Source organism: Miniopterus schreibersii (assembly GCF_964146895.1).
Source record: "Miniopterus schreibersii genome assembly, chromosome: 8".
Classification (NCBI taxonomy): Eukaryota; Metazoa; Chordata; class Mammalia; order Chiroptera; family Miniopteridae; genus Miniopterus; species Miniopterus schreibersii.
This window is the reverse complement of record NC_138109.1, coordinates 53,424,983-53,440,759: the sequence shown is the minus strand read 5'-3', so window position 1 is coordinate 53,440,759 and position 15,777 is coordinate 53,424,983. Positions and strand designations below refer to the sequence as shown.

Genomic DNA, 15,777 nt, shown 5'->3' with positions numbered 1-15,777 from the left:
TTTTGGCCTACTTGATGTAGCAATTACTGAGAGAAATTTATGTATTTAGTTCTGTCAATTTTTATTTTATAGACTTTCAAGTTATGAAGGTGTCTTCCTAATGAGTTCACCTTTTCTATTTTTATCATTATGAAGTGTTTCTCTTTCTCTTGGGTAACATTCTTTGTCTTAACTTTTACTTTGCATGATTAATAGAGCCACATTAGTTTTTTTCTTATGGTTACGTTTGAATGACATATCTTTTCCATCCATCCATCCTTCCACTTACTTGCAACTTATCTGTGTTCTTATATTTATAATACCTCTGGTAAACAACATATAGTTAGATCATATTTGTTTTAAAATCCATTCTATGTGTCTTTAAATCATTTTACACAACTACTAGTATAGTTGGGTTTATGTCTGCCTTTTGCTCTTTTTTCTCTATCTATACCTTTTGTTTATTCCTTTTTTGCTTCCTTTCTTTATTCTTTTAGAAAAGTCAGTTTTTAAATTGTTATCTAGACGATTGGCTTTTAGTTATATTTGTAGCATAATATGGGGTTTTAAAAAGAAATTGCAATATGCATCTTTATATCATAATAGTCTACCTTGACTTAGTATTTTTTCCACTTCACAGACCATGTAAGAACCCTAACCATTTAATTTTATTTGGTGCCTCTCTAGACTTCGTGCTGTTATCATTTGTTTTACTTTTATATATGTTACAGTCTTTAAAATACATTTATTATTGTTTTCTAAGCAATAGATGTTCTTTAATAGTTTTCTAAATAGTCATTCATATTTACCCACATATTTATCCTTTCTTGGGTTCTTCACTTCATCCTGCAGATTCATGCTCTGACAGGGACATCTTTCCTACAGTTGGAAGAAACTTTCTTTAGTATTTCATATTCCTTTTAGCATAAGTTCTGTTTTTTTCTTTCCTTTTTTCTATTTTTTTTAACTGAAACTGACTTTTACTTTGCCTTCATTTTAAATAGTTTAGCTGGGTATAGAATTCTATCTTGGCAGGCTTTTTTTTCTTTCCACACTTTTAAAGATGTCATTTCTATTCAGAATTCAGTCATTACGTATTGTTTTTGTTTTCTTCTGAATGTAATATGTCTTTTGTCTTGACTGCTTTTTTTTTTATTTTTGGCATTTTGACTTTGACATGTCTGTGTGTGATTTTCTTTTCATTTACTCTGCTTGTGGTTTTCTCAACTTTCTTGAAGACATGAGTTAATGTCTTTCATTGGTTTTGGAATTATTTATTTACTTCATCAGATATTTCTCTGTATTTTGTAGATTGTTTCTTTTATGGGAGTCTAGTTGCACATATATTAGATCATTGAACAGCATCCCATATATCTTTGATGCTTTGTTTTGTTTCACCTTTTTTTTATTTCTTTCTCTGTGTTTCAGTTTAAATAATTTTCATTGACATATCTTTGCTTTGTCTAGTCTGCCATTGAGCCTATCCAATCACTTCTTAATTTCAGATTATATTCGTCAACTCAATATCTATTTTTTTAAAATTCTATTTCTCTGGTAAAATTTGCAGCATTCATCTATTTTGTTTTCTTTTACATTGTTTTCTGTAACATATATAATAATTATTTAAAAGTCCTTGTCTGTTAATTTTAATATTTGGGTTGTTTATGGACCTGCTTTTATTGATTTTTTTTCCTATTGATTATAGGTCACATTTTAATTTTTGTTACTTTAAATGATCTAAAATTTTTATTTGTTTGACAGACATTGTTTATAAGAGAATCATAAAGATTGAACTGATATTATGTTCTCCAAAAAAAGGCATATCTTTCTTATTATAGGGTGCTAGGGTGAGGGGCTAATTACTTTTATCCAAAGAAAAATTAAAGAAAAACAAAAATCAAGTGGTACTATATCAAACTTAAAAGCTTTTGCATAGCAAAAGAAAAAAAAAATGAAAAGGCAACCTACAGAATAAGAGAATATTTTTTCAGACCATATTTAGAATAAGGAGTTAATAGCCAAATACATAAATAATTCATATAACTGAGTAACAAAAAAGACCCATCTGATTAAAAAATGGGCAGAGGAACTCAATAGACATTTTTCCAAAGAAGACATCCAAATGGCCAGCAGAGATATGGAAGATGCTCCATGTCAATAATCATCAAGGAAATGCAAATCAAAACAGCAATGATATATAATTTTACACCTTTTAGAATGGCTATAATAAAAAAGACAAGAGAAATCAGTATTGACAAGGATATGGGAAAAAGAGATACTTGCACATTGATAGTGAGAATGTAAATGTAAATTGGTTTAGCCACTGTGGAAAACAACCACCTAAGTGCCTGTCAATGGATGAATAAATTTAGATGATGTTGTATGTACATACAATGGAATATTATTCTGTGATGAGATGGAAGGAAATCCTCCCATTTGCGACAACATGGATGGACCTTGAGACATTATGCTATGTGAAAGAAGTTGGACAGAGAAAGATAAACACTGTATGATATCACTTATACGTGGAATTTTTAAAAAGCCAAGTAAAAACAATAAAATTGTGGTTACTACAGGCCGGATGGTAGGGTGGGAGAATAGAAGAGAGATGTTATTTAATAGTACAAGCTTGCAACTAATAATAAGTCCTAGAAATTTAAGGTACAGTATAGTGAATATAGACAAAGATATTTTATTATAATCATTAAATGTGATACGAGACTCGATCTTAATTATCCCAACCACAAGAAAGAAATGATAATTATGAGACTTCATAGAGGAGTTGCAACAGTGGCAGTATTACAATATACAGATTTATCAAATCAATATGTTGTACACCTTACATTTACACAATGTTATATGTGAAATATATTTCAATTAAAAAATAAAATTGAAGTAAGAAGGGTTGACTTGGGTCTAGGTTGAGTTGTAGTAGTTCTGGTTCACCTCTGGCTTCAGTGCCTTGAGGATGACATCTATTCAGTGTTTATCACAGGCCTCATTCTCTGTCGGTATCTAAGAACTGTAAGACTACAGATGAGTATTTCTGGTTTGCCATCCCTGACTCCATCTTCCTACATCACCTCATACTCAATCAAATTGCTATTGGCAGCAGGTGAAGAGAACAGCTCTGTGGGGCTCCTTTAGATGTTACACTAACCCACATGGCCATAGAAGACTCCATTGGATTCTTTATCCTAGCAGAATCTCTCTGCCTATTCTAGACATGATCTTTGTTCATCTGTGTCCAGACAGGATAAATGATCCCAATGTAGAAAGTGGTCACTCATTTCTGCCAACCTAGGAAGAACTTTTCTCTCTCTGATATTTAGTTTCTTTATACTACTTTTTATCCACAGCTTTCCAATGGCTTTTAAATATGATTATTTAGTTTATCTGTCTTTTTATAGCTATGATGAAAGTATTGTCTATTATGACCTTCTTTCTCCCAAACAAAAGCAGAACTCCATGCGTTTCTTTTTAACTATCTTGTGCCATGGAATTCATTATAGGATTATTATTCAATCAAACTTTACAGCAAGAACATTTTGGCATTTTAATAGCTAAACTCTCTTTGATGGGCATGAAGGAGTAACTTATTTCACAAATTTCCATTGCACAGTGATATTTTTAGTTTATTCTAATACCTTAAAAGACACTGAAATAAAAATCACATATGTAAAGATGTGATATTTTAATAGGTTGAATAAATAGCTCACTAAAGCTGTTGATAATTCTTTCAGTATTGCTATTACACTCTCATTGCTCTGGTTTGCTCAACATTCATTTGGGTGTTGTTTTTATAACTTTACCATTTGACTTCAAAATGATTCTAGAAGAGGGCAAGAGAAGGTATTAAGCCTATAGAATGAGAACATTTTATAAAGTTCTGAAGATACTGTTGTGCATAGTTGAAATTTTGAAAGTCTCATTAAATTGTGCCCATTAAACAAATATTAGCATTAGATTGGTAACTATTAGGCCAGGCATCAGTTTTCTGCCTGAAGTTGTAATATTGTTTTGCAATGATCAATATAGAAATGATTGATGAAATTGTGGCCTGGAAAATCAGAGTGACTTTTAGAAATTTTAAATTGTCCAATAGGCTAATTTATTGAATTATTTTGCTGTCAGATTTTAATAGTGTACTAAAACATAAAGATACATTTGTTTATGATAATACATAATAGATTTCAGCAATGTATTATTTATATTGTCAGATTTTAGTGAAAACATTTTTATAGAGTTTCCAATGACCTTTTGTTACTTATTTGATTTGAGCAATCTTCATCAAATAGTTTTAGGAATCCTTGTTGTACAATATTTTATGGAGACTAATGAACTTAGAAAATTTCTGGAGTCCATTGGTGATCACAGTTTTTTAAATATCTTTTTAAGGAGGAAGATATTTTGGATCTTCTGGAACAATGTGAAATTGATGATGAAAAGCTGACGGGCAAGACTGCCAGGCCTCGAGGACCAAAGGTGCAGTACCTCTACCTTCCTTAGTATCAAAGTAGATGCTACTAAGTACAGTTGTTTTTCCCACTGTATTTATCACTGTAGGGATGACTGATGCTACTTTCAAGGAACTGTATGGACTATGTGTACAGTACAGTTAGAGATGGTTATCTCAGACTTAGAAGGTCTATTTTTTGTTATGTTAGTTTCCCTCACTTTTTGGAATCTTTTTGTAATGCTGGTGAAATCCTGATGAGTCGGGACCAAGAGCAGTCTAGAACTTATGCCCTTATTCTACACTCAGTATTAAGTTTTCCTCATTTCTCTAGACATGTAATTATCAGAGAAGTGTAGCGTTATAGATAAGGCAAATCATGACTACTGATCCTTATTGGGAGCCCCATGTTTTCCTGAGCCAGCAACAATGAAATCGTGTTAGGTAAAATAGGCAGAGTTTCTAGGATAAAGAGGAACTGTCACGCATTCAGAAATGAGCAGGTGTTTGCTTTACTTTCATCTGCTCTGTGATGATAACACCGATATGGTCTTAGGGTATATGTCAGAAGCTAGTAGAGTAAGGAGGAGAAGCATTCGTAAACTCTTGGAAACTTTTTCATGTGCTTTTTTTACTTTATGATTCAGCAACACTAAGCTATCTCTCTGTCCTGACACACATCATGCTCTTGCCCTTTCATGCTCTTTCCATGCATCTGGAATCTCTGCCTATTTTTAAAAATCATTTGTTTATTGCTTGATTGATGAGAGACCCCCTCCTCACCCAGCTGAACCGTTGCCACCTTTGTGAATTCCTCTCACTCCCCTAGTTAGACGTAGCTCATCCTGCCCCTCCTGCTGCTGCTGTACAACAAATAACACTTTTACATAGCAGCTGTGATAAATAATTGCTTACATGTTTGCCTTAATATAAGCTTGTAAGTTCCTTGAAGGTAGAAAGTATATTTTTACCTTTACATCTCTTGCACTTCAGCACAGCATCTGGAACTTAGCAGGTTCTCAGAAACTCTTAAACTTGTTGAGTGTGTCTGCAGGACCTCATTGGCTAGTGGAAGAACAGATAGGTGAACCAAAAATCATGGTAGTTTGTGGCAAACAGTGTAATAAAGTGAGTGAAAAGTGCTACAACAGCAGAGAGAAGAAAGGCATTGGTAGACTGTGGGTGACTTCATAAGTGCCATTTGAACTGGGTCTTTAAAAATGAGTTGTGCTATAAACGTGTAAGATGGGTGGAAGGACATTTCGGGCAGAGGGAACGTTAAAGGCAGTGACATGGAGTTTCGTCAGAGGGTGTTTGAGAAACACAAAGAATTTGGTAGGACTCCAGCAGAAGATTCTTGGAGAGTACAAAGTTGCATGATGAACCTGGTGAAAGATGAGCATCTGGTGCAGACCAGAGATCTTGGAAGTCAGGCACTGTTCTTCTGAATCACATCCTTTGTACTGCGGAACTGTGGAGGATGTCATTGCTGGTTCCTTTGGAACAAATGCATTTTAGAGTATCTGTAGAAGTGAATGCCATGATGAGTCATTGCTTCACTTTGGAAAAAATTTAGAAGTTTCTGAGCTTTGTATATTAATTATTGCAATTCAGCCAACCAGATGTGAGGCATCCTGGGGCGCAATATTCATGGCAGGATGGCAACTGCTGAGGCCCTGAGACAGCCTCCTACTGTCTTATACTTCCTTTGCTTTGCCAAATAAGACTTATTATCAAAATAAAAATGTAACCTCCTGGAGGGCAGAATTCACATTGTGTATTCTTTAACTCTATATATCCCAGGCAAGTAATAGTATTACTTGCAATTAGTAGTAGTATTACTAATTTAGTAATTAGTAATTTAGTAATTAGTATTACAGTTAGTAATAGTATTACTAACAATGTATTCGTTAAAATGAATTGGTTAGCTCCTGTAGTTATTAATGCCAGCAATATTTCAAAGCTGCATAATCAGTCTGAAACAAAAGCATTTTTATAACTTTTAACTTTATGTACACTGAAGGTGTGGAGTGAGCCAAATTTCTCTTTTAGAGGGATGATAGCGCATTCCAAACACCGATTTTCAGTGTCTTTACTGGTAGAAGAGTTAAAGAATAATTGAAGACAATTAAGGTTAAATGAAACTTGTACAAAGAGAAATAATGTTTCACTTATTTGAGAATCTAAGAAATTTTAGCTACAAAAATAATCAATACCACAAAAATATTAGCATTGTTTTTTTCTTCTTCAGCTGAATGGATGGTACATGAGTATCTGCTTTATCATTCTTTATACCATTTATATATTTTTTATTTATGACCCAGTTAAAACTAAAATTGGACATAAAAGTAAGTAGTGCGGTGTGTGTCACAACTCATTGCCAGTTTACAAATTCCATTTTGTAGCTAAGGCATTGTTTATAGTGTATGCTGCTGTGACTTCTTATTAATTATTGCTTGAACAGTATATTAGTCAAAAAGTCCCAAACGCTTATATGACATAGCTGTTAGTTTCCCCTTGTGATTCTTTAAAGGGTCAGATAGCTCCTTATGTAGTCAAGCTCCTTAAAAAACCTTAAATCTGTTTGCCTACGTGAAGGAAGGCACGACCAGCAAGCCTGGCTATGCCAGCGTCTCTTCTGGGTTGTGCTGGATTTCAGAGGAAACATCTTCCTCCAGAATTCTTATTCCCTAAGACTGTCAAGGTGTTTGATGATTGCGTTACTGGTAAATATTTTTATGCATACCATGTTGAAACACTGGTCATGCTCGGTGAATATTAGATTATCGAAAGGAGAACATACTTTTAGACACAAGTTGGGGCTGTAGTGTATTAAACTACTTTCCTCCCTTGGTTAATTTTCATCCTTTGCAAAGCCAATAACTTTAAGAAGATCATGCTTTCGCTTCCTGTCTTCCAGGCACTTTGTGAAATGCTATTCCCCTCTTTACCGTTTAGCCCACACTGTTACAAAAGAGGACAAACCTCGTTTCAGTGAAATCCTGTGGTGACCAAGGGTTTCATTATAGTGTGTGCTAACAGCAAAACATTTTTGTCTGATCGAACAGAGAACAAGAAACTTGCGTACAACTGTGGGAACTTTCCCCAGCAGGAGTAAGAGGCATATGGTGTGTGCAATAAATAGTCTCTTAAAAAGACTGAGTTCCCAAACTCTCTTGTTCTTGGTTGTGCACAGTCTGTTTGAAGTGGAGCCGTCCCACTTCCCTCGTCTTAGTCCTTCAGCTGGCACTGGAAACACATTGATCGGGAGGTTTGGAGACAAGTGATACTAATGGAAATATTGAAATGTAATAGCCTGGCATTTTGAATGTGTACAGATTTACCCTTCTGCATGGCACGGATTCTCTAACAAATTCACGTTGTATTGATTTTACATTATATCATTTTTGTTTTTATAAATGTAGCATGGGCAGTGAAAAGCAGTGTTGTCCCATTATGGCCAGACCCTATGTGTCATCCTTAGGAACCTTCCGAGAAAGGGCATGAGTTGTTCATAACCAATTTGGAAAGTGGATAATTAACTAAAAATTGTTATTTATAAAAATGTTCACAGCGAATTAGACATGTGAGAATCACCTTGCTCCCTTTTGCACATTACTTGAGTGAATAGGCTCATAAGCTTCAGTTTTAAGATGTAGCCTTTCTGTACTTACAGTGGTTTATCTTTGTTTGTTGTAGTTTATCTGGCAGCTGCTCTCTTATTCTTTCTGTCTCTCTGCCCCTCCTTCTCCCACGTGTGCACTCCCCCCAAACACACACACACTTTTATTGAGTGACTCTGAACATGAATGATACAACAGAGGCACATCCCTGAGTGTTGATGACCAATGAGTAACCTGTCCGTACAGAATGAAGAACAGTTGATACGTTTTTGATTTTTATATTTTTATCTCAAATAATTTTCCTTTATTTTATTTTGTTTGTGATAGGTCATTTATTCGAATCATGTAGAAACAGCATTTTCTTCATTGTGACTGAACTATATCATTTAAGAGAGAATATTTGGCAGAAAGAGAGAAATTCGTGAATTGCATTATAGGCTGATGGCAGCACCGTGGCAAGAGCCCTTTGGGGGATTTGCAGGTGTCAGTGAAAAGCAACACGCTAAGGGGGAAACTGAAAATAGTCACTAAGGATGCTAATGAGCCTTCTTTTTGAATTCTGACACAAGCGCACTGTTTTCTGTATTTTAGCCCCTGTGTTCCATGCCCGAGAGCACAGAGGCGATGAGGAGACAGAAATACTGCAGCAGCGATAGCAGCTACGAGAGCAGCAGCAGCGCCTCGGAGTCGGATGAGCACGGGAAAGACGACTACCAGAATAAGAAACGAGAAAAGCAAGTTACTTATAATCTTAAACAGCCCAACCACTACAAACTAATTCAACCATCCAGTAAGTTAATTTCTTCTAATTTAGTTGCTATCTGAAGGATTATGGAATGGAAATGATGAAACTCAATAAAAGGATCTTGGGCCAAATGAACTCCTGTTGTGTGTGGGGAGAGCTGGATGGATCCGTGTCCTTCCCTAACCGGACGGCAATCCCGCAGCCTCTTCGGGGCCTGCAGGGAGAAGACGAAGGGTTGACCTGAGGACCTTTACAGTCCCTTCCCTATTTCCCCGTTTTTGTTTCGCCCCAGGCTTTCCATTTATAAAATGTGACGCGTGGCCTGTCTGCGGATTGCCTTCCCTCTTAACCCCTCTGCCACCCATTTGTACTGTGTATCCTCTCCTGCTTTCTAAAAATGCATATCACTCTAGGAATTTGACTTGACTGTACCTGTGAGCCACGCGATTGTGAAATGGTTTCGTTTCCTCTCATTTTCATCGCGGGCGAGCACCGCTCAGGGCTTTCCGTTTGTTCGGGAGGGCGACCAGCCAGCTTCTCTGTCTCCTTCCTTTCCAGCTTCCTTTCCTCTTTCTTCTTTTATTTCTTTTCACGTCTTCCCTTCCCTTCTTCTCTTTTATTCCTTCTTTGAGCCATGATATCCACTGTTGTGTCCGTGGTTCTTCTTTCGTCCCCCGGGGTCCGGGGCGGCATCCCCGGTCGCCCCGGCCCCGCTAGATGCCCTTCCCGATGCGGCCGGCGGCGCGGGACTGACTCAGAACTGCCGCCTCCCCTCGCCCGCTGGCCTTGCCCGGCACCCCCAGGACTCCACTGAAGGGGCCCGGCCGCGCTTTAATTCCCTGGCTTCCCTGACAATGGACTTGGCCTTCCACCCTTAGGGTGAGACGCGTGAGGAATGCAGAGCTGATCGATAAAGATTTTCATGGCCTTTCATTTGCTTCCAAATTATTTCGTAGAGATACCTGCTAATGTTCCCAGGCTTTGAAGGTTTATGTTTTTGGAGGGGAAATAATGTTGTTTTATGTTCCATTCCACCTGTTTATGTATTTACTCAGTCAGGTGGAATGGAACATAACATTATTTTCTGTTCCAGAGTCTAGCTATTTTATAGATTTCTTCCCTTTTTCTCCGAGCCGTCTTACATACTTTCAGTGTGTCTCTGTGTAAGTAGGACTCTGTTCGTCTTTGGAAGCTGACCCTGTTCTGCCCAGATTTCACCCATTTTTTTACCCCTCTTGGCCCATGCGCATCCCTCACCGCATGAACTAGCAGAGGGTAAGGGTAGGGTTAAGAAAAACTGCTCAGGTTCCTATAGTTCTGAGGTGGTTCTTTGTTCTTAGACCAACAGGTTAATAAATTGAGATTGGACAAAGAGTGCACTGAAATGTTTTTAAGTGTAAATTCTCATTTTAAAGCCAGTCTAACTCAATTACGTATCTCTTCCTAAATATTATATTTTATTGTTATAATCATTAGAAATCGCAGTAAGGGTTTCACCTTGTTTTATTTTATATTCTCTCTTTATTCACTCTCTTACACTGTGATGTCATAGCCACGGACCCACCTTGAGTTTTCTGCCCAGAGTGATCCTGATAACAGAGACAAAAACCTAGATTATGTGTAACACGTTTCGTTGTAGATGGTTCACTTAGGAAATTCAAACTTTTGTTATAGTTTCAAAGAATATATTTTGGGTGGATATAAGGTAGTCATATACAAAACTATATGAAATATTTTTTTCACATAATTTGTATGTGCAAGTTACAACCATTTTCTGTTAACTGACCTAAATATTGTCGGCATGTCTAGCTACTTATTCTGTCTGAATTTCCAGTGTATACAGGAAAAAAATGGGACTCTGGCCATTCAAGAGGAAGGGTATTTTCCTTGTACACCTTTGATCAGATTATACATGTCCAAACTGTCACCTTAAGCCTTACGGGAGAGCAGGACCCAAGTTGTAGCACAGTGCTTTGGGTGTTTGCTTAGTAGAAGATTGACCAGTGGTGTGTTCCACCCACAGCCTTTCTCTAGAAGCATTGTCCTTTCAAAAATGGTGTGACTTTCAAGTTTAGTTGGAAGTTACTAGTTTGAACAAATGGAAGTGTGTTTTTTTTTAACATCTTTTATAGCTCTAGTGAGTATACTTTTAGTACTCTTTAGCACCAAATGAGGAGTAATGGGCTTATTATCTGTTCAAAATATCCTTTAGAAATAGGTCCATAAATATAAAGTTTATATATCCACTGCCTTTAAAAAGGTTTACATTTTTTTCAACAGCTAATGAAGAGAAATATTTGGCTAGTCAACCTGTCTTTATGTGAGTTTTGTTAAATTATTTAACCAGTGAAGATTGATGTATTCCCAAAGCAAAGAGAGACTATAGCACAGAAGGTGTATAAAATATATGAACTAAAACAAAGATATAAATGTTGATAATATTGAATGATATTCTATTTTCCTGTGTCCGGAATCAAACATACCTGGAATAGTTGGTTCTCTCTTTTAAATTTCTTCAGTATACGTTGGGGAAGATATCTACAGTTTTCCCTAGTTGTTTGCTCTGATAGCAACCCAGGTACTTTCTCTTCACTTAAAAACCTTTTGCTATGGGAATTTAAATCTAGTTTTTTTATTCTTCTCTCCTATGGATAAGAAGATTTTCTAGTATCACTCTTGTAATAAATATATATTTAAACTCCATTAGGATAATCTTTATGTTTTTCTTCTGTGTTTTATTTCTTTCTCACGGGCTTGAAATTCTATAACTCATCTGTTTATCCTGGCCATTCCATATACTCCTGTCCACCCCTTCCTATGAATCTTGCTGTAAAATATTCTGTTTATAACCTATATACAGATTCCAATGATTGACCATTCTGATCCAAGGAGAGTGGATAGTATTTTCATGGTCTCATAGAAAGAGGGAGACACTGGCATTAGACAGGTTAAGATTTAAGCCTGAACTTGGCACACTCTCTTGTCGTGTGACCTCGATAAAGTTCTTTCCTGAGGCTCCAGAGGTGATGGAGGTTCCTACTTCAGAGGGTTTCTGTGAGGGTTAAGAAAAAAGCATTTGTAGCACCCAGTAGGATGCTTGGCTTATAGAAGGTGCTCCCTATATGTTAGCCTTCCTTTCTTCTGTTCTTCAACCTCATGCTTCAAGATCAGAAAATTAAAAAGTGTCATTTAAATATTACTCTAATGATAGGCATCCTTCATACACGACAGGGGTTCTGCACCAATTTCACCATTTAAATTGAAGAATTAACTCCAAACTTGTGTTCTCATGATGATACCTTGACATTTATCGCCACGCTGCTCCTCTGTGGTCTAATTATTAGTCTATAAAGACTGAATACGATGGGAAACTTCTATTAACTCTTCCTCTTTTCCATCATTGGTAGGCTCCATAAGGCGTTCATTCAGTTGCCCTCGGTCCATCTCTTCTCAGTCACCTTCTAGTGTGGACATCCGCCCCCTTTCTGCTCAGCATATGATGTCAGCGTCCCGGCGAGCTTCAGTGTCTCGGTCGCATTCCCTAAACCGGGCTTCCACCTACGCAAGGCACCTGCCTCCTGGTAACGATGCCGGCTCTGCTAACTCTCAGATGGTAAGTCATCGCCTTTGCTGCTTTTGAGATTCCGGGAAGCACTGCATTGACCATCTAGGAAGCACAGGGACCAGCTGGGAGGACAGACGGAACCGCAGATCTTTTCTTTCATTCCGCTCCTGGTCTCCTGGAGCTTGGATTGTTCCGTCTGTCTCAGCCTGGAACCTAGTGCGAACCCTTAGAAGGCAGACCAGTATATCACAGAACTCTGGGATGGACGCCGGGAATAACATTTTATTTTCCATTTGCTTATGGAGTAGGATAATTTTGTTGAAAATCATCTGAGCAAATACATGATTTTGCAGTGTATTGTGCAGTATATTTGTAAATTTGGGGAAATGTGTTGTGTGAAGATTCTTTTAAATGGGACTATTGATTGATAGGTTAAAAAATAAGCCATTGATAAATTATCCTTAGAGTACTGAAATACGATGTTGTTTATGTTTTCTGTATATTAAATTAACATATAGTGTTCCCTCCTTAGCATGAATCCCAGAGATTCAGTATCAAAGAAGTCAGTGAGTTTATTTTGCTATCAGACTTGTGGATGCTCTAGTAGATAGCTCCAAGTACCTTCACAAAGACTAGGCATTTATTTGTTTATTTAATGTGGATGATGTTTCCAAATCAAAGAGTCTGGAAAATATAAGTGAATGAATTTTACTTGTTAACAATGAATGATTTTTTTTTTTCTTCTAATCAAGAATTCACTAAGGTATATGTAGCAAGCAAAACTTTTGACCAGAAAGTCTTTTGTAACCATTCATATTTTTATTTTAGTACTTTGAGCTAACTAAAACACAACTGTGTGGAAGTGTAAAAGACACTCTTGGGGAATCATATCCATTTAATGCTAAGAATTTAATTCTAAGAATAAATGTAAAAAAATTGTATTTTCTTTCTTTTTCTTTTTCAATTAAAAGTGCATCATTTTTACCTAGAAATATCTTTCAGATTATAGTGGCACAATGAAATAAGACCCCCTCCAAATATCTGTATTCTTTCAAATTTAAGAGTGAGTCTTTGCAGCAATCGAGAACAAGAGAAGACGATGAAGATCTAACAAGTCAGACCTTGTTTGTTCTCAAGGACATGAAGATCCGGTTTCCAGGAAAATCAGATGCAGAATCACTACTTATGGTAGAAGATGTGAGTACTTGATGTGTATAAAATTCCAAGAAGCTCATTCCTTTTATTCTTCTTAGAATATTAAAATTTATTTCCCCATGCAGCATTCTCAATGACTAGTAAACTTAAATGATATTCTTTTCAACCTCCACAAGCTGTAGAAAATAAGCAGCTATTTTAATTATGATTCACAAACAGTGAGATCATATTTATAATTAGCAATGCAAAATATCTTTTAGTACATTGTCCCATTTTAATGATACAGCTGCTTCTCAAGTGAAAATGATTTGTTATTATTCAATTATTGTTCTTAATGATTAAATAAATATCAAGTTAAAGCTGCTTCTATAAAGATTTAGAAAGATCTAATATGGAATGAGATGTAACAAAAAAAAAGTGGAGTCCTGGGCATAAAATATCAAGAATGCTTGAATGTGACACCTGAATGGTTTTGGTCACATTTTGAAATGGCTTATGCTGTGTGTTTTTCTTGTTACATTTGCACCACCCAGTGGAACATTCTAAAATGGCAGAGTCCTAAAATTCACATTAAAGTTCATCACTTTTCCTAGTTAGAAAGAAGGTCCAAGTTATTTAAATATTTTTGGTGTAAGAACACTTCTTAATTTAAAATTCTATCTCTTCGTTCAAATATCCTTTTCAAATTGTTCCTTAGATAATTCCTCAGTAATAGAACTTTGTTTTCTGGTTTCTCTAATATTATTTTTTTCCAGAGGAGAAGGCACCATCTAGTGGCCAATTGTAGGATTAAAACCACAGCTGTGCACTTGCTTTTTAAAAACTTTTTAGCATTACTTTTATTTAAAGCAACTGTCTAGAAACAAACACCAAACAAATGATAAAAAATGACTTTCTTAGTTTTAAAAAAAATCAATAATGGCAATTTCTATTTTGTAATCATGACATAGTTGTAACCAAAGCCCCCAAATATTTTGCATTGTGTTGTTATATATTTTTTAAAAAGTAAAAATAGCATCTTGTTTGCAAATGAGTTGTGATTTGTGACATTAAGGGGAGAAGAAGACGAATGAACATTAGTTGTAAATCATCTTGCTAGATACTTTTATTTACCTATGTTATCTTATTTAATCAACTTCTTTTCCTAAATATAGCCAATGACTGTACTAGACATTTTACTTATATTTCTTATATTGAAGTATATTAAGATACAACCTTTTTGAATCATGTAGAAGAAAAATATAATAATCAAAGTAGAACTAATATTTCTGGCTAATGTGATTGTTCTATAAAAAAACAGGGGCTTATATAAATAATAAAAAATAATAGTTGTATCAGTCATTAGATTATTTACTATATGTTCACTGTATGCAGCAAATATTTTAATCTGTTTGCTACAGTATATATTACTAGAATATATATTCAGAAATTCTGCAGAATTGACAAAAACTAAAACAAAGGGAGAATAGAATCTTGATTATATATAAACTATCTTCTAATGCATTATTCAATATTGTTATTATGGGTGATATGATAAATACAGGTTTTGGAATTAAAATGAAAAATATACATCTTGGCTTTCTTTCCAAACCTTATGTGCCTGAAGACATTTGACTTTCATTCATTGGGGATTGTGTGCTTTTTGCAGCAAGAAGCAAAAAATTTGGATTCAGGTGACCTCTTAACCTTATGTTAGAAATCTTTGCACTTGTCTTTTTATTAAAGTAGAGGTTCTTTATTGCAAGTAATATACTTTCATTTCATAAATTCATTACTAAAATTGGTTTCAACCCACTTATTTACTTTTTACTTGTTATATTTGAGGGAAATTCTAGGTTAAATTTCTTAATGTTTCTCGCCCATGACAGATCATTGATAACTGGAAGTATCATAAAACAAAAGTGGCTTCATATTGGCTTATAAAATTGGACTCTGCAAAACAACGAAAAGTGAGTAATGCCCCAAAACAAGTTTGTGCTTTTAGATTATGTCTTAAGCGAGGATCATTAAGCCACATTCATAGACAAACTATATACACATTTGTTTGTTTACTCATTTCTTCAACAAATATTCATTGCATACTGCTATGTTTCAGGCACTGTTCTAGGTTCTGAGGATAAAAAAGTGAATTGAAAAATCCCATGGTCTCATAGAGCTTACAAAAACTTGAATGGAGCAGGTTCCAGGGTGAAAAGTAGAGAGGAAGAAAACACAGCTAGTACTGGCATTCTTTTCAAGGCATTTTGTTGTAGAG

General features: G+C 35.6%; 1 protein-coding gene across 1 annotated transcript in view; it reads left to right on the top strand.

Annotated features, from left to right (window-relative positions):
* The window catches only part of TTLL7 (tubulin tyrosine ligase like 7), a 118,152-nt gene that overhangs the window by 70,935 nt on the left and 31,440 nt on the right, over positions 1–15,777 (top strand). Inside the window, exons 14-18 of the mRNA XM_081145123.1 lie at positions 4,378–4,464; positions 8,650–8,848; positions 12,211–12,416; positions 13,431–13,565; positions 15,392–15,472. Of these exons, the coding sequence (XP_081001249.1) occupies positions 4,378–4,464; positions 8,650–8,848; positions 12,211–12,416; positions 13,431–13,565; positions 15,392–15,472 (708 nt within the window). The remainder of the gene's footprint in view (positions 1–4,377; positions 4,465–8,649; positions 8,849–12,210; positions 12,417–13,430; positions 13,566–15,391; positions 15,473–15,777) is intronic.